At 45.7% G+C, this 21,647-nt stretch overlaps 8 protein-coding genes across 8 annotated transcripts; 4 read left to right on the top strand and 4 right to left on the bottom strand.

The window, feature by feature from the left end:
- Positions 1 to 190: 190 nt before the first annotated feature.
- Positions 191 to 2,847, top strand: GGS22DRAFT_155142 (kinase-like protein). Its single transcript, XM_047960153.1, has 3 exons — positions 191 to 794; positions 865 to 1,668; positions 1,729 to 2,847. The coding sequence occupies exons 2-3, from the start codon at positions 865 to 867 to the stop codon at positions 2,632 to 2,634; spliced, it is 1,710 nt and encodes a 569-aa protein (XP_047821969.1). The 5' UTR covers positions 191 to 794; the 3' UTR covers positions 2,635 to 2,847.
- On the bottom strand, positions 2,848 to 3,567 carry GGS22DRAFT_155141 (uncharacterized protein). Its single transcript, XM_047960152.1, has 3 exons — positions 3,307 to 3,567; positions 3,188 to 3,235; positions 2,848 to 3,113 (listed from the first exon to the last, which is right to left on the bottom strand). The coding sequence occupies exons 1-3, from the start codon at positions 3,448 to 3,450 to the stop codon at positions 3,069 to 3,071; spliced, it is 237 nt and encodes a 78-aa protein (XP_047821968.1). The 5' UTR covers positions 3,451 to 3,567; the 3' UTR covers positions 2,848 to 3,068.
- A 275-nt stretch (positions 3,568 to 3,842) lies between these two features.
- On the top strand, positions 3,843 to 5,940 carry GGS22DRAFT_93496 (uncharacterized protein). Its single transcript, XM_047968466.1, has 7 exons — positions 3,843 to 4,172; positions 4,245 to 4,301; positions 4,353 to 4,396; positions 4,462 to 4,649; positions 4,713 to 5,344; positions 5,418 to 5,528; positions 5,581 to 5,940. Exons 1-7 carry the CDS (start codon positions 4,068 to 4,070, stop codon positions 5,755 to 5,757), a joined length of 1,314 nt encoding a protein of 437 aa, XP_047821967.1. The 5' UTR covers positions 3,843 to 4,067; the 3' UTR covers positions 5,758 to 5,940.
- An 88-nt stretch (positions 5,941 to 6,028) lies between these two features.
- On the bottom strand, positions 6,029 to 11,191 carry GGS22DRAFT_155137 (uncharacterized protein). Its single transcript, XM_047960151.1, has 2 exons — positions 11,030 to 11,191; positions 6,029 to 10,968 (listed from the first exon to the last, which is right to left on the bottom strand). The coding sequence occupies exons 1-2, from the start codon at positions 11,030 to 11,032 to the stop codon at positions 6,124 to 6,126; spliced, it is 4,848 nt and encodes a 1,615-aa protein (XP_047821966.1). The 5' UTR covers positions 11,033 to 11,191; the 3' UTR covers positions 6,029 to 6,123.
- Positions 11,192 to 11,249: 58 nt separating this feature from the next.
- Positions 11,250 to 12,780, top strand: GGS22DRAFT_155135 (Fructosamine/Ketosamine-3-kinase). Its single transcript, XM_047960150.1, has 4 exons — positions 11,250 to 11,531; positions 11,590 to 11,708; positions 11,785 to 12,087; positions 12,158 to 12,780. The coding sequence occupies exons 1-4, from the start codon at positions 11,492 to 11,494 to the stop codon at positions 12,662 to 12,664; spliced, it is 969 nt and encodes a 322-aa protein (XP_047821965.1). The 5' UTR covers positions 11,250 to 11,491; the 3' UTR covers positions 12,665 to 12,780.
- Positions 12,781 to 12,947: 167 nt separating this feature from the next.
- GGS22DRAFT_198010 (uncharacterized protein) lies at positions 12,948 to 15,117 on the top strand. Its single transcript, XM_047966073.1, has 2 exons — positions 12,948 to 13,409; positions 13,576 to 15,117. Exons 1-2 carry the CDS (start codon positions 13,179 to 13,181, stop codon positions 14,839 to 14,841), a joined length of 1,497 nt encoding a protein of 498 aa, XP_047821964.1. The 5' UTR covers positions 12,948 to 13,178; the 3' UTR covers positions 14,842 to 15,117.
- A 1-nt stretch (position 15,118) lies between these two features.
- On the bottom strand, positions 15,119 to 16,907 carry GGS22DRAFT_93465 (amidase signature enzyme). The gene is made up of 2 exons (XM_047968465.1): positions 16,502 to 16,907; positions 15,119 to 16,442 (listed from the first exon to the last, which is right to left on the bottom strand). Exons 1-2 carry the CDS (start codon positions 16,754 to 16,756, stop codon positions 15,183 to 15,185), a joined length of 1,515 nt encoding a protein of 504 aa, XP_047821963.1. The 5' UTR covers positions 16,757 to 16,907; the 3' UTR covers positions 15,119 to 15,182.
- Positions 16,908 to 17,382: 475 nt separating this feature from the next.
- Positions 17,383 to 19,981, bottom strand: GGS22DRAFT_93463 (fungal-specific transcription factor domain-containing protein). Its single transcript, XM_047968464.1, has 2 exons — positions 19,558 to 19,981; positions 17,383 to 19,484 (listed from the first exon to the last, which is right to left on the bottom strand). The coding sequence occupies exons 1-2, from the start codon at positions 19,657 to 19,659 to the stop codon at positions 17,547 to 17,549; spliced, it is 2,040 nt and encodes a 679-aa protein (XP_047821962.1). The 5' UTR covers positions 19,660 to 19,981; the 3' UTR covers positions 17,383 to 17,546.
- Positions 19,982 to 21,647: the final 1,666 nt, after the last annotated feature.

Here is a 21,647-nt window from a genome sequence, read left to right as displayed (position 1 = left end):
ATTTTATCACCTCAGCTGTACACTGCAAGCCATATTTAGTAAATTCGAGAAAAGCGACGTTGTGGCGTGCTGTAGCATATGGCTTAGAATCGGGATCGGGATCGATCGGTTAAAGGGGTATTTCCCCCGAGGCAGTCTTTATGGTGTGTGGTACAATCTATATTCATTCCTGGCCCCCCTCCCCAACTATGGTGGTATGAATTAACTTATCAATATTAGAAAATGCGTATGGGTATTGCGGTTACTGTTGAAGAAGATATCGGATGCCTGCCCGTGGATTAATCCACCTCAGTTCACTAGGTGCTTTGGAAGACTGCTGGGCACTTAGGTAAGTCCTTTATCATGGCAAGTATTCTGTTCTGAACTTCCACCACCATCATTCACCGAAAATGTGCAACAAGGGTCATTAGATATGCCTCGTAGAGAGTGTAAGGCTGCGTGCGGGCTTTGTCTAGCTAAATACTACAAGGCAACGTGGCTGTTGCCTACCTCGTTGCCTACCTCACTGCCTTAGATGATAGGCGCCTTAATCTACTTGGTTGCCTCTTTTCGAGACTTGTGTATGGATTGAATGTGTATAAATATACAGGAGGGCTACGAGCGAGTAGAAATAAACTTAGTGATTGTGGGTGTTCTTTTCCAAACGTCTCGGTCCATTATTACTCCAATAGTACAGATACTATAGGTTTCAACATATACCTTCTAGCATTTATTCAAACCCTTCAGGTACATTATCTTCTACTGTCATTGGATCATAAAGGAAAGAAGTTCATACTTCAAGGCATATTCTAGAAGTAAGCCACATCTCCTGCAATCTTTTACTATTTAGTCACTGGACAACCCAATGCCAACTTCCCTACTTAGATGAGCGGGATCGGTTATCAACGCCATCATACAAAATACCATGACCGTGGCAACCAAATTCGACTCGATCATCGGAATGCACATAACCTTGATCTGATTGTACAAAATGGACTACCTCCCAGAGACAATCGTACTCTCTCGGACATTTTATGGGAAGCCAAAACCTCCTGCCCCCTCAATAGCGCCAATTGCTTCATACCCTTCGATAAGCTTAGTTTAGCTCTGAATCGGCATCTTGCGCAACTTGCTCTTGGACCAAGTGACATATCGGAAAGCAAGAAGGAAGCTTTGTTAAATAAGATATGTGTCGACTGGTCCACTCCAGGTCACCCTTCATTCTTCAGGATATTTGCTATTTTGGTAATGTGCGACAATCCCGGGTGCATTAGTAAGTTCATTGAACTGAAAATTGATGATTCTTGTCTCCCGTTGCCAAACATAGAAAGGAAAGGGAATGGTATCAAAGTTTCATCTTTGCGGTATGAAAATAGTCGCAAAATTCCTAATTCCAAGTTGGAAGAGCTCTTCAAAGACCAACGAGTTTGGACCCGGAACAATCTGAACAGCTTCAATTCCTATCAGTGGTGGGCTATCGCCCCCTTTTTTAGCCGACCCGAGAAAATCATTCCTCATTACGTCTTGGAAGCGAATGACATGCTACCATTCACCGAGAAAACGAACAAAATTGATATTGATATGCAATCACTAGATCAAGACGTCAAGGATCTAATGTTGCAAGGAGGTTTCGGCGACGTTTTCATAGTGAAACTACATCCGTCCCATTACAGCTTTCACGATCAACCCGTAAGCCCTGGCATATTTTTATGTTTATTTAGTACATCCCGAGTGCTAACAATGTGACAGTATAGCGACGGCTCTCACTCATTCGCACTCAAGTGCCTAAAATCTCGAAACCCTGCCGAATTCAAATTGGAGGTCGATGCTCTCAGAAAGTATAATTACGGCATTGATGACCACTTGATTCCTCTGCTAGCCACGATTGAGAAAGACGACGACGTGGGTAAATATTACATGCTGTTTCCAAAGGCAAATGGTGATTTGCGACACTTCTGGGAGAGACAGTTCTGCATTAATCCGGATGACTCATTGATACCTTGGATGGCCAAGCAGTCCGTCGGAATCGCAGGGGCGCTATCCATACTCCACAAGGACCAGAATATGGACAATGGACAGGATTTCCCCATTTACGGCCGCCATGGAGATATAAAAGCTGGCAATATTCTCTGGTTTGCTAAGCCAGGCGTTCCAGGCCCTGAAGGATGGTGCTTGGTACTTTCTGATTTCGGTTTAACGACATTTCACCGTGCCATATCTATTTCCATCCAAACCGCCAGCAAGCTCAGCAGAACCATCACATACCAAGCTCCAGAGTTTGAGCTTGAGGGGAGAAAGGTGTCTAGGAAGTCAGATATCTGGGCTCTCGGATGTACATTCCTGGACTTTATCACGTGCTACATCAGAGGATACGATGCCGTAGATCGAGAATTCCCTAGCATCCGAGGAGCACTTGATAAGAACAGCATAAGTGAGGATAAGTTCTATTGGATTTCGAAAGATGGTCGCAGCGCTAAACTGAAGCCATCTGTGAAAGAGTGGATCTCCGATCTTCGCCAACGTCCAAAATGCTCTGAATATCTGAGGAAGTTCCTCACCTTCATCGAAGTCAAAATGCTATGCATTGAGGTGGCAGGCCGCCCGACAGCATCTGATGTCGCACATTACCTAGAGAGTCTTCGGAAAACTCTATAATGGGCGATATACAAGAAACGATATGGGAAACTGAGAGGCTTTTTGATTTGGTATCATCATGCTAGCTACTGAGTAGTAGATGGAGTGTTCTTTTACAGGTTTTAAGGCTAGAGGGGCGTCAAACGACAAATAGAGAAAATCGGATTATTACATTCATAGTCATTTTGGGTTGGTTATCACCGTTTAGGAGGCCGAGATGCAGGAAGCAATGGTGGTATTTTTTATAGAAACCCTTAGATAAGATAGGAATGGTTCATAGTTCGTCTTAAACTAATGTGTACTTCTCATATGCTATATCATAACGGAAGCCAAGGCTTGCTCTCCCACGTATTCTCTTTGCTACTAAGTACCTAAGTAGATACAGATGGATTCAATATCAATCTACCTACTAGGTAGGTAGGTAGGTACGTTAAACTTCACAGAAAGTTACAATGTCAATAATGGACGCCTGCGATCCTTTCAATTTCGGACTCATCCTTCTATAGATAGTTTGTCAGAATTGCATTCTATCGCCCATGTTCATTAATACTAAGAAAGTGTGTTGCTTGCGTACATCATTTAATTTCCTAGGCGCTGAGATGATCCAGCGACCACTGCGAAGCTTTCAGGAACATGTTAGCTAGATTTACCCAGATATGCTTGATGCAGCCTTGAAAATGCGTAGTTATGTACCTTGAGAGTATATTGATCAGTCCCAAGTAGTTTATCCAAGCCCTGCTTGATGCCGTGTCCGTCTTTATATGCATGTCTTAAAATGGAATCGACCCAGTCGGATTGGCAAGGGGGTTTCTTCTTCCGGATTCTGAAATTGAACATAGTCGTAGGTAGCTAGGTAGGTACTAGGTAGGTGTCTAGTATATAGGTGTATGCGCCATGAAAGATCAAGGCAGACAGCGAGGTTGATTTTTCTTTTTTTATAGACATTAAATTTCCCCGATACCCAAGCCCCAAGCTCACTTACCCGACACTAGCAACCTTAAAGCACGTCAGTATCCATGATACCACCCCCGAATCATGCATGTGAGACTTTGCGACTTCCTACATTGATCTAGTTGGCGCGGGGCAGTATTCTGCGTATCCTAATATACGAAAAGGAAGTGATTGGCCACATGTTACTTCATGGCGGCAGCAGAGAACGCCATCATAAGAAAACTCCAACTGGTTTAACCAACCACGAACAGCATCCCGCGTCTTGATAGCAACCCATTGCTGCCTGAACAAATTATTCAAATGCCGAATGTTTCATTATGAGGCTCTTCGGGAATGGCCAGTCATCCCGAGCCAGATAGTTAGCCCACCCAAAAGACCCAACTACCAATTCGGCGTTGCACTTAAAAGTGCATTTTTGCTCAACCTGGTTCCTGGTACCATTTTCTACGTATTTTACACACCGATGCCAGTGTCTTATATGTTGTAACACCACGACGGTTAGGATGGATTGTCAATGTGCGGATACATCCTTTATCCCTGAGGACTTCCGTGTTTTCAAATATGAATCTAGGCCGTTCAAAATTATCATGAAACTGTGGTCGAAAGTGGTGCGTAGGCGTTCTTACCCGATATTCTTTGTTTGTTTTTCTCAAGGCACCTTACCACTAACTTCACCCTAGGAGCCAAAATGCTGGTATATTGAGTCTTCCAGAGCCCTGAGAGAATGGATTGAAAATGTTTGACAATAAGGTCTATGTGTTATCTGCCTAGTAGCTAATATCCTGTAGAATAAAGCGGTGTATGAGACCTGTGAAGATGGAACAATCGCTATGTTAGTACTCAGCGCCCCAAGTGACATGTTTAAGGCTCGGTACCTAATGAAAGCTTGACAAATAGCCTTTTCAGCCGTGGTGGCGATAAATTCTACTCAAATCCATCAAATCTTCCTGTTTCGAAGGAAGACTTTAGTGAACTCATTGAAGTATTTCACATTCATCGCACAATCGCTCGAACAATCTGCAGGGAGATCGCATACTTTTCAAGTATGTGGCTCTGTACCGAGGGTCCCGATGTGGATAATCTTGGTAAGTTGCTAAAGTTAAGATTATTCAAGCATAGATTTCCGATTTAACAAATATACCTCTTAGTATACACAGCAAGGATGAGCCCAGATTGGGCAAACGATATCGCTGTGTCCTCAACTTATCTAGTACATAGAAGGCTAAACCTCTCTGTCTTCTATGGCTGCAGTCAAGATCAATCTTTCGAGATCGAGAGTCGTATAGCCAGAGCGCGCGGATCTGTCTATCACCCGATATTAGCACCGGGCATCTTGGTGGAACTCGATCGTAGTCGCCTTGTGGGAGAAGTTGAGTTAGTCACCGACTCACTCGTGCTGACCATGCAAAAGCTGAGTCGCACGACGCGTGACCCTAAGGCTATCATGGATCTTGGTAAAAGCCATGAAGAACTATCGGATTTATATAATGACAGTATGCAACTAGTCAAGGGTATTGGAAAGGTCAAGCGCTATATATCCGATATATACAACCACACACGCGACCTCAACGAGGCCTTCGACAATACAAGAAGGAAGAAAAAGCCGCGCAGGAAGTTGAGCTTTGATGATAAAGCTTACTCCAGGTTTGAGGTATACCCTACCTTGCCGAATACAGGGGGCCATATCTGCGAGCGCCTTCTTGAAATTGATGCGGAGTACGACGAAAAGCTTGACCAATGTCATTCGATTCCTAAGAATCTAATATTCGAAACTCAAATGGTACGGTGTAATTATTACTACCAAGACGCTCTGCCTTGTTTATCCGCAGAAAAGCTGACACATAAGGGAATAGGCTGCAGATTTCGCAAATATACGCATATCCGTTGAATCACGACAAGAGAATTCTCAAATGAGGTCTATCGCCTTGGTAACAATGGTATACCTTCCACTGACATCGGTCGCGGTTGGTACACCATATTACAACCTATGAATTTATGGAAGCTAACTCTTTAAAGTCCATATTCTCAATGGGAGTCTTCAACTGGAACGTAAACGAGGAGAAGTCCGTGTTGACCTTCTACTTCTGGGTGTACGTAGCCATAGGAGGCGGTCTTACTCTTGTAACTATTGGGCTATGGTGGTATTTGACTCGGACGCGGAGAAGGGAAGGTGACGTTGAGAATTTAACATGAACACTATATACCTACTAGGTAGGTACTCTGGGAATCTGGGTTGCAGGGTCAATTTTATATTCACCGATATCATATTCTACCTACCCACCTACGTATCTACCTACCTACCATATATATACCAAATGGCATATCTCAAAGGTGTGGATAGTACCTATTTATTTAGGATATTCATATGGTATCAAAGATTTACTAGCAACCCAGCATGAGGAGTTTAGGGGTCAGGGGTAAAAATTGGGGGGTTTCTATACTGACAAAGGAAATATTCAGGCACCTTTATTAGCGATAAAAGCTTGATATTAGCTACCCGAGATGTTTTCGTCCCCTCAAAGTTCTACTTAATATAGGATTCATGCCTAGGTAGGTATTCTACCACTCCGAAACCATATCGTTCTGGATAATCGCTACCTCACCCTTGCTAGGGCAAAGGAGGGTCCCATCTCGTAGCAGTTGACAAAGCCTAAGGCCAGAATCTGTAACCCAATCATGTGGTATGAAAAAATGACGGGTTATTGTTTTCGTTGCGCTAGAAAGTTGTGTAGTGCAAACCCACAAGTTGTTATCTAGAAAAACCATGCGACCATCTGGTAGTACTCCTAGAGGGTGCGAGACTGCCTGGGTGATAGTCTCAGGAAGGTCAACGGGCTTTATCGATGCTTGGGTTTCGTCTCTATTATGTCCAGCACCCAAATTGGTTATGGGTAAGAGTATGAAGCCGTGTTGTAGTTTGTTAAGATGTAGGTTTGATGTCCGTAGTAAAAAGAATCGTGGATAATGACATTGGTAGAGCGCATCGATTGTAAACGAGTTAGGCAAGCTAGACATTATCTCCAGAGGAACTGTATGGTCCTCCTCCAACTTCCAGGTGAAAATAGAGAGGCTTCTGGTATTGACGCTTATTAATGCATCTTGCCTTGAGGGGTGTTGTATCCATTGGGAAGATTCATCTTCTGGCGTATCATGCTCCGCCGCTACCTCTCCAGTAGGCAGAACTAGAACTTGCGACTTGCTAGCTCCATGGACAAATAACAACTTTCCAGCAGGATCGAAAAGTAGCTGCTGGACGCGACCACGTTTCGCGGGCGGCGTCTTTTCGACATACAAATCTTTTACAGACACTTGTCTTTTCCCTGCGGTTCTCCCTGAAATCTCCTTGATAGTGATTGTCCCATCTAGAAGGGAGAATGCAAGTTGGTCATGGCTTCGATTCCAGGCGAGGGATTCTATCCCTATCCCAAATAGGGTCTGTGCAACAATATGTCGGCTGTTGCTCGTCGGGTCGAAAATTTCAATTACACCATCATCATTGCCGTATGCGATATATTGATCAGCCCTGGTACTTGCAGCCACAGTTGTAATAGCAGGCTTGCTGTCTGCATGACTCTCCGAGGTTGGAAGCGAGATAGATGTGCTACGTGTATCTTCTGTATCAGACCAGATACTTTCGCTCACGCTATCTGAATCGCTAATGCGCTCATGTACAGCATCAGCTAATCGGAGAAGACAGTTTGGTTCCCATATGTTGCAGTATGAACCTCGAAGATCGTAGAATCGAATACTGCCGGGACTGAAGCAAATCATGTTAATTTGGTCCTCAGACGTTAGTTTATATATGACCGTCATTTGTGCAAAATCATATATCTTGATAGTCCCTTCGACGTCGCTGGTGATAAACACCAAACCGTTCGGGCTACATTGTATCTCGTTAGGTATTATGCCGGAATCTCCCTTTGCTTCGTCATATGTATCGTCCACCGGACTCCATCGAAATACTTGGCCATATATGCCGACCACCTGTGTACCTGATGGATGCCACACGACTTTATTAGTACCGGTGTGTGAGTTAATAGCTCCTTGACCTTGCTTTGGTTTTAGCTTTAGGCGAGCTACTATTTCGGGGGGGTTGATATTCCAGATAGTTAGGGGAAAAGCTCGATATGAGACTGCGATTTGAGTAAAGTTGTTGTTGAATGAAACAGAAGACGGAGAGCCTAAAAACATCCCCTCGGGGATATTTGTCTCCTCCATCAATGTTGCGCTTAACCGTGTCCAACCAACAGAGGTGTCTATATCATCACTTATTGATAAATAGTAAACCCGGCGTAAATCTGTGATCATCATCAAAGAATCTGACCCGGAAAATTTGAATTCCAAGGCGCGTTCTCTAACAGGATTTCTTACAGTTCGTATAAGAGAAGAGGTTCCCAGTTTCCACACATACGTATGCGAAAGTCCATAGCACGCAAGAAGAGAACCGGAATCATCAAACGCGAGTGAGTGGATATACTCTCCCACGTCAAAAGTCGCGAATTCCACAAAGAGGTTCGTGTCCCATAATGTTATATTCCCCATTGGCATGTCAGAAGCGACAGCCAAGTAGAGTGAAGTTACTGCAAGCCGTAGAGCTTTACCAGTATTGGCAGATACCCGAGCAAGGCAGTCATCCCACTCTACATTTGATAGGCCAGAAACAGACAGCGTAGTAGTAGGGCTTCCGGAAAACTTCTGGAAAATTGCCGATGAGATGGGACTAAGTGCAGGAATGCATTTGTAGATTAGCTGTGGATCCTCTGTAAGATGTCGACCGAACTTAGCCGGTAGTTTCAATAAGTCGACCGCCCAATTGTCTATTGAAGATAGATCCGATAACCTGTGTAGCATTGGTGACCTATCGTTCTCAACTTTCCTGCGTCGACGAGTGAAGGACGTCAGCCTGCGGGAGACAGTGGTGAGCTCAGCTAAGTGGTTGCTCATGGATAGGTATTGGATCCATGGAAACGGAAACGGCCCGCCGAAAAATCTAACAAGTGTGTCTAGGACTCTATCTGACTCTGCTGAACAACTCTCTAGATGAAATGCCCATGAAGTTGCTGCGTATGGGAGAAATTGGGGGATTTTAAGGGTGTTGATTTTATTGCGCAGTGTCCTATCGCATAGTGTTTGCAGACATTTGCATAGGAGTTCTTCGTGTACTGTCTCCGAGTCCAAAGAGAATGATTGTAGCCTAGACTGACCAGATCGTTTTAGATATTGATGAGCCGAGTGGTGGACTAAGGATATTCGATTATGAGCGTCGACGATAACGAATTGTCCGCAGATCTGGCTGATTGTATGCTTCAGATCCATGACAGATCCAAATTCATTAGCATACGGTTCGGAAAGCTCGTCGATTGTGAGCGATGTCTTCGCATACATTGCCCACGAGAGAAGAATTCGCGCCAGGATCTTATCTTCTTTCAAGTCGAGGCCTACAACTGCACTTAACATGCGGTCGTATAGCTCGTCCATGCCATCCGGGGTCTCGTCTAACACCCTTTTCACTTGCTCTTGACGATGACATCTTATGACCCGTTTCAGAACCAAGCTTACCCAAAGGAAGTTCCCTTGGGAACGCCTAATTATCTCGTCGGTTGTTTCTATTTTAAAGCCGTCATCGGATGGGAGATATTCGATCTCTTCAGCAACCAATAGCCGAATGTCGTCTTCATTTCTCGGTAGAGCCATGGTGACAATGTGGGTTCGCCGTTTCGCCATTTGAAATGACTGATTAATGATTGGTAAAGGGCGACTGAATACTAAGATTCGAACTTGGCTTTCAAAGTCGCCAGTCATTGATATAAACTCAACAACTTGTTTGGTCGATTCCGATTCATCAATGGCATCCAAGATCCAATATAAACCTTCAAACTTGAGGTGCGATAGAATTGACACGTAGAGTCGTTTCCAGACAGTAAGAGCGTCTGAAGCATGGAATTGTTGTCCGGACTTCGCAAGATCTGCCAATGCACGGCGATAACTGGGAATCATCAGAGCGCTCTGATAAGCCAAAGATCGGAGCATGTTACTGAGCGACCGTTTCTGACGATTGCCGTGTTTGAAGAAGAAATACGCGCAATTATGACCCTCCTCTAAAAGGTAATCTACGACTGTTGAGCATATAGTTGATTTCCCGCTCCCGGGAGGCGCATGAACCCATAAGACGTGAGAAGAGTCAGCTTCCTTCCAGCTATCGAATTCCTCAGAATATAGGAGTTTCTGGCAAGTTCCTGCTTTCCGAACGGCGCGACAAGCCGTGATATCATCTTCAGGGGGGGAAGAAATACCCAGTAGCGCGGCGACGTGTGTTAAATCTTCTTCGATGTTATCATCCGGGTTCTGATCAGAGTTTATTGTGGCAATCACCCCGCGCAAGGCACCCACAACGGATATATAATTAGGATCATTTCTGTCCTTAAACTTGCAGACATCGTGGTGATTAGCAGTTAGTGGTTGAGGAGTTTCATTCGGATAACCTAATACTGAAGATTGCTTCTCCAGAATCATAAAAGACATGAGGCCAACATTCGTGCTTAGAGTCTCGTAAAAAGAGAATATCTGTAGTTTTGAAGCGTGATGGCGAAACGACTCATTGAGCTCGTCAATTGTCGGACTCCTCCTTGCAAGCTCTGAAACATAGTCCTTAGACGAATGTCCGAAGAACGAACTAGTAAGAATTTTGTTTAGAGTCTCAGCAAGGTCTGTACCTCGGTGTGGCGTTGCTAAGAACAAGACGGCTTTGATACTGGAAATGATACCGCGAAACTCTTCGTTCATGTGTCCATGGATGAAGGCCTTCTTAAACACCAGGCCGCCCATTGAGTGGGCGACCACGATTAGTGGGACTTGGCCCAATCGCTCAGGTCCATTTTCACCATATTTCATGCGAAATAACAGATCATTCGCAAAGTCCCCGATTGTAAGAGAGGCTTGCTCTTTCTTTGACGAAAAGTGCGCATTATATCCAAAGGAGAGAATCCTCGCCGAAGTAAGGTCAGGTTCTTCGGGGAGCCAAAGTTGTGGCCAAAGATTTTCTAAGTCCCGGTTACGACACCAACTCCGTAAACTAGTCCCGCCAAGCCCGTGAATGAAAAGTATGTCAACCGAACGCTGCACTGGTGCGTGTAGAACAAACAATCCAAGAGGATCATTTCTTCTATCCCGAGAGCGTTGTCTTCGATGTTCGGCTGACGTCGGTAACGAGAATAGTTGAGCATGTATATCGGAGATTGCGCTTTGATCGGATTCGCGACGTTGGGCTCGTGTCCGTTCTGGTAACGATAGGGTTGGTTCTGGGAGGGAATTATAGCGGGGACGGTCTGTCGAGCTCGTAGGGTTTGATGTTGAGTTAGATGAGATATCTGAACCAGACTGTTTTCGAGATCGAATTCGTTTCCACTATGGTATCTATCATTAGTACGTATGGATAGCAGCACCCAGAACGAATCCATTACGTTACCATTATTGACTGAGTTTACTTGCAATACTACCAGAACGGCATAATATCCATTTCGCGACCGAAAACAGATAGTTTATCTGAATTGAACTGCAACTCTTGATAAGTTGTAGTTGGAATGAGATATTACAATATTGAACATGCGGAAAGCCGCCAACATAACCCGAACCCGAACCAACATGAGTTAGATGTGAGTACTGATTGGATTGGGAAGAAGGCTGGCGCCAATTTCAAGATAAATATCCCTGGCGATTACCTACCAACCGCATACCTTGGTAGTAATCTTACACACGCCATTATTTTTGGCCCCCATGTTACAATATCCATGGATGTTAGATACCCCTCGTCTAGAGCCTTGAGGGGAATATAAATGGTAGATGTGGAGGACCGTATAGGTAATAAGACACTGGACTTGATTTGGTTTATTGTCTTATTACCTATGTTTCCTTCGAGGTGGCTGTTAAAATGAGCGAAGTAATCCAACTTGATCCGGCAATCGTGAGAGGTAAATTACCTTGTAATGGTGTTTACAGACCCAAGAAGCATGGTTAACAATGGTATAGCCCTTAAGTCGGGCGAAAAGGTCGTTGAAGTACAGCAATACGGCACATCAAGCTGGGCTTCAACAGCTAGAGTAGACGTCCAGGGCGCCGATGACTCCTCAGGGGCCTACTTTCTCAAGGTAATCTTTGTTATCTCTATATTGGCTATCTCATTCGTTAAACCCAGAGAGGCTAACCGAAGCGATTGGCTTATAGACGTTGAAAACGGAGGATGCGGCTGAGCGTGTACTGGGCGAGTACAGGGCAATGCTCGAGATCCATTCCACCTCGCCTAACTTTGCACCACAACCTCGAGCATATGGTAAATGCGATAACGAAAATGCCTATTTTTTCCTATGCGACTACTTGACAATCAATCACGACCTGCCCAATGCTGTACAGCTAGGTAAGAAGCTTGCCGAACTTCACCACAAGAGTATTTCGCCGACTGGTAAATTTGGATTCCATGTCACAACGTTCGACGGGAAGTTGCCTTTGAATACAACATGGGATAGCAACGTGAGTTTGCTCGAATCTATTATACTTCTTGTCTCCCAACAACAACCGTAAATTGAACAATATAACACAGTGGACATCGTTCTTCAAGAAGCTTATGCTAGATGTCTATAAATTGGACACCGAGATCAATGGATTTTGGAAGCCGTTGGATGACGTGATGCAAATCACACTGGAAAAGTTGATACCTCGACTGCTTGATCCTCTAATAGCAGATGGGCGCTCTATCAAGCCGTGCCTCATTCACGGCGACCTCTGGGAGTCCAATATTGGTACTGACGCTCATACCGGAGAGCTCTACATCTTTGACGCATGCTCATACTATGCACATCATGAAAAGGAAGTTGGAATTTGGCGCTGCGAGCATCATCAGATGAAGGCTAAAGAGTACCGAAATGAGTACTTCAAAAATTATAAGCCAAGTGAACCTGTGGAAGAATTTGATGATCGCAATCGATTGTATTCGGTGGAGACACTCATAATCAACTCGGCTCATTTTCCTGGTGCGAACACAAGGCAACTAGCAATTGATGAACTGAAATATCTGCTAGAGAAGTACGTTCCAGGGGATACCACCTAAATAGAGATGGAGGGTACTGAGACGGAAAGTGCTACTGGCCCTGTGGAAGTATCTATCTAAAGGTCCAAAGTGAACTTCAACATTGAATGAATACAACATCATATCCCCTTTTCTAAGATGAAATGAGAATGTGAACATACCTAAATATAGGCACGGACCATACCTACCTATGACGCTTCTGTAATAGGTAGGTACCTATTAGGTACCCACTAAGCAATTGGCTCTCACGTCGGGAAAGAACTTTGTTTCAATCTAAGTTCTATGGCTTTTAGGTAACTTCCCCAAATCATATATCCAGAAGGTTGTTGCGTGAATATTTTACCTCCAGGGCTTTGACTTCCAACATAAGGTTTCTAGCGTTGATAAGTTTTATTCGATATGTATCCTTCTCATATTTTGCGCAGAAAACTTCCAAATATGTTAAATACCTCTCTGATCCTCTGTACTCTCCGGACAGTTTATCGAATTCGAAATCGACGACCTATCTACATATAGTAGGCTTTTCCACCCGATAATGGCGTCGCCCTCAACTCCTCAAAAACCAAGTGTCGAAGAAAGAGACTGTTATTATTTCGGCCTCTCGGGACAGCCGAAACTGATAGCCAGAACGAGCTGTGACCCGTGGGTGAAACCGATTATTGTAGAGGCAGAAGGATGGAATGGACCAATACAGAGGCCTGCTCGCAAAAAGTATTCTACAATTGGTGCCAACAGCGCCATAGCTTTAAAATGGTCATCCGACTTGGTAGCGAAAATCACGGGCTTATTGCGAAGTTGCTCATGGACCTTTTTCTTTCCCATCCGAATGGATGTTGAACGCAAAAGGAACAGGAAAATTCCTCCCGCAATACTCCTAATAGCGGTTGAGAACGACACTCTGTGCTGGGAAGAAGGCATTCTGATCGCTTTAGATTGCCGAGAACTTTTACGGAAACAAGATATTCACGACGTTGAAGTGGAAATTCGGGAAGGTCGCCGTCACAATCTCGCTGCCTCAGCGGAGCTTTGAGAGTCTTGTGGATCTAACCCGGTCACTCCGTCAATTCAACAGGATTCTACGGCCTTTACTATCATATCCGGGCAACCCTGTGTCCTATTACGATGGTCGACTTGGCCAAGGTACTATGGGGCTATACGTAAAACTCCGTGGCGATGAATCAATCTATGGCCTTACTTGCCGTCATGTCGTGTGTGCTGATAGACCCGCCAAGGACAGTTATAAGTTCTCGGAAGAGTCCGAGCCACAGTACCATGTCCAAGCAAACACGCGAACTTTCCAAGATTGCCAGTACTTGACGGGGAACCGAATCGAGTATTTAGAGGGCAAGACGAAGTTTCTTTCCCTTAAAAAACAGCGATGGGACGATTATTATCATCTGGATGAAAGTAAAGCTCACTTGCGTTTCGACGATGGTGACCTTTCCGATTTGAAATCGCGGGCCGACGATCTGGCTTACGGAAAGAGGTTTGTTGAACCTCTCGAGCGACTCGAGGATAAAAGTGCTAGAAAGATCGGTCAGCTCATGTTTCATTCGTCAATGGAATTTCCCACCCATCAAGAAGGATACCTGAAGGACTGGGCATTAATTAAACTTGACGAGGACAAGTTTTCCGAGAGTCCAAAAAATTCAATCTTTGTTGGAGGGCAGAGGCCAGAGGAGAGCCCAATTGAAGGCCCGAATATTATAATGGCGTTTCCCGATGAAGAAAAAGATCAGAATGAATTCATGCGCCTAAAACAATGTTGCTATGATATGAATTCTCAGAGGACAGTCTTTAAGGTCGGGGCTACCTCAGGACTAACAGTCGGACAGAAGAACGAAGTTGAAGCTGTTGTTAGGAAGCCAAAAGATCTCGAGGGCTGCCCCTACGCTCGGCAAGTAGTTATCATTACTGCCATGGGAAGGTTTTCCGACAAAGGGGACTCGGGTTCTTGTGTATTCGACGAGCGTGGTCGTATTGTTGGTCTCCTCACTTCTAGTGATAACGAGGGAGTCTGGCCTAGCGACGGAAGAAGAATATACCCCGGTGGGAACATGCTGCCGAGACTAGTGCCAACAGACAAGGGGAAACTTGAAAAAATCGACGACGGGACGGACATTACGTTTGCTGACCCAATTCAGTGGGTATTTGATGATATTGAGAGGCTTACGTCTCGAAAAGTCGAAGTGGTCTAGATATAGGATTGTCTCTGCAGTGGATCTCAGGTGAGGTAAAGAAGTTGTTATCCCGTCGCGTGAATAGGCAAGGAGGAAAACCGGTGTTGGAATACCTTGTCCATTGGAGGGGTTAAGTTACCTGATGGGTGGGTTCAGAGGGCTAATTGAACGCCCTTAAAAGCCACCAGACATTGTTTGGCAAATATTAGCAAGTGATAAATATAAATGTATGTACTTAGTAAGAAACACTTAATTTTCTAAATAGGTTTTCTAGAAAAACTGTCCATCGTTGTAAATTTATCAAGGTTCAAGTTACTGGGTTAAATAGGTACGAATTATTTGTATGGGATGACAACCACCTACATTAACCCAGGTGGCAATGCTCTGGCTTGAACAATACATTCTACCCCGTAAGCTAACTCGAGAAGACTCTGTTCCTGATATTCAAGTCCGACGAATTCTATCCCGACCGGAAGCCCATCCTTTGTGAAGCCGGCAGGAACCGAGATGGCCGGATGTCGAATTACGCTAGCGAGGAATGTATTGGTCGGGAAATCTTCACACCCGTCCTTGATAAACCTGCCGCTCATAGCATCTTCGAATCGCGGGGGTGGGACCCTCACGTCTGGCAGTGTGAGCACATCCAGCCCGAGAGAGGCAATAAGGCAGTCTATCCTGCGCTTGAGCTCATCCCGTCTTAGGATTCTATCTACATAGGTCGGGTCTTCTTTGGGGTCCTTTGGGCCATGTGCCATAGCGCATGTAAATTTCAAATACGGCTTGTCCGAAGTCTCTGGCAGTATATCCGCAATGTCTTGAGGGAGATGGGGTTTTGTTGCTAGAAAGCTGTTGATATCGCTGCGTGACCTTTGTAAATAGGTGAGCGGGTAGTTTATGTGATATTCGAATTCGTCGAAGTCAATGCTGACGAAAGTCGTACCGGCACTTTTGAGCTTGTCAATTGCTGCAGATATGACTTCATTGACAGCGTTGCAATAGGGATCGGATTCCGAACCGAAGCTCTGTTTGATAACACCTATTTTAGCCCCCTTAATCTTTTGGCGTCCGTCTGCCAAGAACGCGCCGTAACTACCACCTTTAGGCAATCCCAGGGCAGCTGCAGTGGCTGCGACACCTGTAAAGTCGTCTTTAGGGTCGAACCCAACCATGCAATCCAGCATTAGCGCACAATCTGTCACTGTCCGGGCCATTGGACCAGGAGTGTCCTGAACTTTGATCAACGGACAGAACCCCGTTCGCGAGATGAGCCCCGGGGTTGGACGAAGACCGACAATGTTACAGAACGATGATGGTACCCTAATCGAACCACCAGTATCTTCGCCTACGGCCAAGATTGTGAAGTTCGCCGCAACAGCCGCAGCAGAACCCCCGGAAGATGCACCTGAATCGTGGTCGAGATTATAAGGGTTTTTGGTGAATTCGTCATTGTTCGCACTATTCACGCTGAACCAAACTGATGCCCATTCGGCGAGTGCAGTCTTTCCTAGAACCACGGCGCCTTCTTCTTTCAACCTCGCGACCACAAAAGCATCTTCGTCTGGAACGTTGTTTTTGGCGACTGCCGAGCCGTATGTGGTAACCATTCCCTTCGTATCGGCCTATGTAAGGTAGGTCTCGTTAGTTCAAATTTAATTCATTGTGTAAGGCAGGCTCGTACTTGGTCTTTCACTAGTACAGGAATTCCGTGGAGTTTCCCCTTGAATTTGCCAGTCTCTTCTAGGTAACTATCAAGCGCAGCAGCTTCTTGAAGTGCCGTAGTCGATAAGGCCATTGTCGAGTTAATCCGCGGGCCATTCTTGTCCCATGTCGCAATGCGATCGAGAAATGCTTCAGCTAACTCCTTTGCGGAGAATCTTCCAGTTTTGATACCATCTTGTGCTTGTTCTATTGTTATCTCGCGGACGTCAATCATTCCTACTCCGATACGGGTAGATTAAGATGAGTAAAGCTTTCTGTGATTAAATCGACTAAGCTCTTCAAAACACATTCGAAACTCAATTGAGATTGAAAATATTGATTTTCAAATTCCTCGCGACAGTCTTTTGAACCTCTCCGTTGTAATCATTTCGATTGTAACCCCCTCTCAGAAAGGCCAATCGTAGGCAGAAGATATCAGGTCGGTAAACGACAGAAGGTTGCGTCAAGTAACCTTACGTACATATGCGCCCCTCCACTTTTGACTTATCTAGAGACATATACATCTAGCTGGATAGGAATGATTGAAGGAAGAGAGTTGCACTTTCGAATTCAACCTGCAGATGTCTGCTATTCGACGATGCGCCGGAATTTTTTCACCTGTGGGCGAGCGGAAGGCGCTAATGTTGTGGGCGCCGCAGAAGGGTCGCGTACTTCAATTAGGCACTTTACCTCCTAAATATAAGCACTAAGCGTTCCAAGGTTATTGTCCAGAGGCTCTTTCGCGTAGACGCAAGATTGTGCGGGGTACGGATGGCGGGGTTAATTAATGATCTCCAGGACCCCGGGGAGTGTGACCCATCACCCCACCTATTTGGTCTTCAGGGCTTGCCCAGTACCTCTAGCTAGTAGGGTTACCGCTGAGCTTTCGACAATGCCCGCTATGGAAGCCCTGTAGTTTGTGGCATTACCCTTGTGTGGCATTGACGTTCTGCCATAAAGTTTTCTTAATGAAACCCCTAAATAGTAAATATGCTACCGTGGCGTTTAATCGGAACCTTAAAACTTCATCCAAAATCTGCGCTCGGAGAATCAAAAACATCCTGCAAGTTAAATGAGTTTCCGACATCGTTATTAGAACCTGGCCATTGCGATGCCGCGATAAGATATTCTGCGAACTCGAAAGGCTCATCTGGAAAGATGCTAGTAGGTTCTTCGGCTCTCCAGGCCGCTGTGGAGAAGGGCATATTCTGTTTTAACGCGTTTATCTCGCTTGGTGTTGGCTGGGAAGCAGTGTTTCCCTGATCTCTCGCCACCAGCCATTTTAAAGTTGCTGCTGAGAGGGATTCAAACGCGTCCCTACAGCCACAGGCGTCAGGGAAACGCTCCGCTAAGGCCGTGAGCGTACTCGCACAATCTTGCGCCGTGGTCACGATGTCGAGAATGCGCCCTTTGTCACGTACATCCGCGGATTCCCAAATGCAATATATCATGATCAAACCCGCGAGAAAAAGGCCGTGTACGGTTTGCCAAATGACGCAGATTCTCCCATCTCTTTGCAAAGTTTTGATCGCTTTGATTAACTGGCAAGCCGCGTCGAAACACGTTTGTAGTGATTCTGCTGTGGGATGCGGGACTAGAGGGTTTGGTCGATGGAGCAGTAAGACAGCGTTGAGCCACATAGCATCCCACCAGACTTGGTGGGAATAAATGCTTTCGGGATCCGCCTTAGATATGTCAGGTATTTCGTCCTTCCAAGCGCGGAGTCGCGGCTGAATATCACGAAACCACAATGCATAGTCAGCGCGGGGGTATGCTAATGTTGGCCCCTGAAGCTGATGGTACAGGACATGTTTGATTTCGGACTCAAGCTTGTATATGTCAATAATATGATTGGCCATTCGTTGACTATGCACTTCGGTTGGGCTCGAATTCTCCGCGGAAGAAGGCTCTGGGAAGCCGACGCTGATACTCTGATCAACAATGCCGAAAGGTCTTCCAAGGGTAACCGCGAGAAGGCGATCGAATCGATAAGCAGCCCAAAAAAGTCTACGTCTCTCGTTGAGGGCTGCTTGAGGCAGAGCAAGCATGGCCTCCGTTTCCCAATGCAAGCCAAGGTCAATGCATAGACGTATAGCTATACCGGTAAGTTGCCATAAACTTCCTTTGCTGGGATTTAAGGCGATATACTGAGCTAACAGCAATACCACCGTGAGGGTATCAAGGTCATTGGACGAGTATGAGAGAAGTTTGTCAACACATCGAAGAGCCGAGTTGAAACAGCCCTCGCTTTGGGGAGGCCTCGACCCCCCTGCAACTGGCAAGCTGCATAGACCAACAGCAAAGACCATATAGGCGATGAATAGGTCTCCTTCCGCAACTCCTGAGAAGTCGGGTCGATGAGATTCGAATACTCCGTACACACGTCCTAGCACATCATTCACTTTCGATCGTATCAGTATCGGTACATGTGGCGTCCGGTATCGAAAGTACACATCTGAGATGTGCTGAGCTGCGTGGCGAGGAGGCAGTGATGATGTGATGATAGGGGGCGGTGCAGTCATCCGATACGATCCCCTCGAAGTGGTTGGAGACAATGGGATCGTGATATCAGTTTTCACACACGCGAGAACCATCTTCGCAAAGGTGACGCCGCTGCTCGTCCCCATGAATTTCGGCTGGCTACCGCTGTCGAGCATAACCAGACCCATTGACTTGACAACTTCTTGTGGATCTGATGTAGTTGACTGCACAGTTGGTGCGGCAATAGGTGAACTGACGCTTTGGTGCTCATCTTGAACAGCCGGAATTGGACTGGTAGAGATGATGGTCGTCGATACACTCTGTCTCCTCAAATTCTCAAGCTCGGACTTGAGTTGCCTGACTTCCGACTCGAGGATCGACACGTAATTACGTGGGATCTCAGCCTGTTTCTCGCTATCATAAGCCAAGCAAGGCACTTGTGCAGTCTCGCAGCTTGAACATTTCGGATAGCGTAGATCACACTGAGAGAGCGGAAAGGCATATGAAGTTAGATTGAGTGTCTACGAGAGAGGATTCTATTCGGCGAATGCTTACTCGTTGTTTCCTCCTACGGCACCTCACGCACGCGTTTGTGCTTCTGCTGAGCCTAGTTGACAATGCTCTATTTGGACTACGAGAATGCATTGGGTCACCCATGATTGGATCATCAAACGAACCACGAACCACTAAACTCGGGTCTGAGATTGGTTTTCTGGTGTGTGATGATGATCGAACAACAGACGAAGTGAAATTCCCACGTCGGGGTCGAGTATCGGTAGTGTATGCCGATGTTCGCCGCACGCAACCCAGCACCTCCCCCAATCAGCCCCCCAGGAGGCAGGTACCCACATCGTAGCCGACCCGAGAGCTTCACTGGTGTTAGTTGCTTGATTTCGATCACTTCCCAGGTTACCATTATTGATAAATACTTCGCGTCTTATCTTCCTTCCCCTCTTTTACCTAATGCCTCTTTTCATTTCCTTACGATTTAATCATCCTTATTCCCGCCAATAGTAAAGCCCCGCTCGCTAGCTCAATCATAGGCCTTTAGTTATGGTTAGCTACTCTACGGTCGGCTAACACCGACGGATATGGAAACTGGTGCTCTATCGAGGTAGTATATTCCCTGTTAAAATATCAAAGCACGTCGGAGGGAAATAATCTTCAATCGCAACCCTTGGTCAAAAGTCTACCGCTATTATCAAGGAAATTGCGAGATAATAGAGAAAATCCGGGAGCAGGTTATTCTGGAAAAAGATATGATAATAAATCACGGCCACTCGATAACCCAGACGGTCCTTCGGGGCTCTCACTGCTGGCTATGCTAGTGTGGGCTTGCGCTATCAAGTTTCCGCCAACTTCACGGAAGCCACGATAATGTCTTGGCTCTCAACTTCATCTTCACCTAATTTTCATCTTTGATTATTTGGAATTGAGTTATAACTTAAAGGCTTGATCTAGCTTGCGGAGCTTGCATATTTACCTAGTAGGTGTCGTGTCTATTTGCTGCTGTGGAATGAGTTGTGGCAGAACACGGACCACCGCTGTTGTTCGTCGCGTCGGGATTTTCAAAGATCTAAATCAGTATCGTATTTTTAACGCCAAACTACTTTTACCGCATCTCTCGCTTCGCCATACTATTCCGTGATCCTTAGCCCAAGATGACTGATGTCAGTAACATCAATGGTCAACCCATAATCATCCTAGTCCGCAGTGCGTTCCATGATAGGTGGGATATAAAACTTCTCGTCTAGGAAATCGAGAAGCATCTTGCTGCTGAGGTGGTTGACGTTCTGGGCGTTCATACCGGTTGCAATAACTATGATAGTTACGGATAGCCAAGACCGCCGTTTACCTCATCACACGCCCCGTGCTTACACGAGGGTCGATGTCAAAAGGGAATTCACCTTAAGTTGTCCGACGGAACATAGTCGGCCTAGTTACCGCAGCGGCAAAATAGCCACTCATTCATCTCATTCCACACATAATGCCTGCAGGCGATGAGAATCTTTTGTACCTCTGCGTCCTTGATCATGGCGACTTTGGCGTTTACAACATCTCGATTACAATAGATGCGAATAACCACCTGGGCAACCACATGTGACGTCCTTGTTCGACTGGGAGACAGGGTGCATTGTACCAGCCATATTGTCTGATCCGTCGATTTGGTGACTGATGAAGACGTAGCGCTTGCTGCAACCTGCTTGTCTCACACCATAACCGCGGACAAGATAGAAGAAACCGCGATAGAGTCAAGGGAGTAATTTGAGGTACGTTCTTTGTCCGATAGTTCCTGTGCTAGATCTGTTACAAAGTACGGTCTAACATATGCGTGCAGGCCCTTTTCCTCAATGCGCTAGAATGTAAAGCACGCTATTCATGTCGGCGAAGATGCGCGTCATCTCTGGTTCGCACTGCGAAACTGACAGGGCGACGACCCCGAGGGTTGTTTTGGCGATTTGAGAACTTAGCGTCAACTAAAGCGGTAGAAATCGTAAATGCCTAGGTACCTCGGTATGAGCAACCCTCACGAGGGTAATCTTCAAGCAACAAGCCACCGCATATTCGAAAGTTGAGGACGATGTCGAAAGGACGACCTATTAGCTATCATTTTTATCCAACGCGCTTTCCTATGTCCCAGTGGA

This window comes from Annulohypoxylon maeteangense (genome assembly GCF_022496945.1).
Source record: "Annulohypoxylon maeteangense strain CBS 123835 unplaced genomic scaffold GGS22scaffold_3, whole genome shotgun sequence".
Lineage (NCBI taxonomy): Eukaryota > Fungi > Ascomycota > Sordariomycetes > Xylariales > Hypoxylaceae > Annulohypoxylon > Annulohypoxylon maeteangense.
The sequence above is the reverse complement of the archived record's forward strand: the minus strand, read 5'-3'. Positions and strand labels throughout refer to the sequence as shown.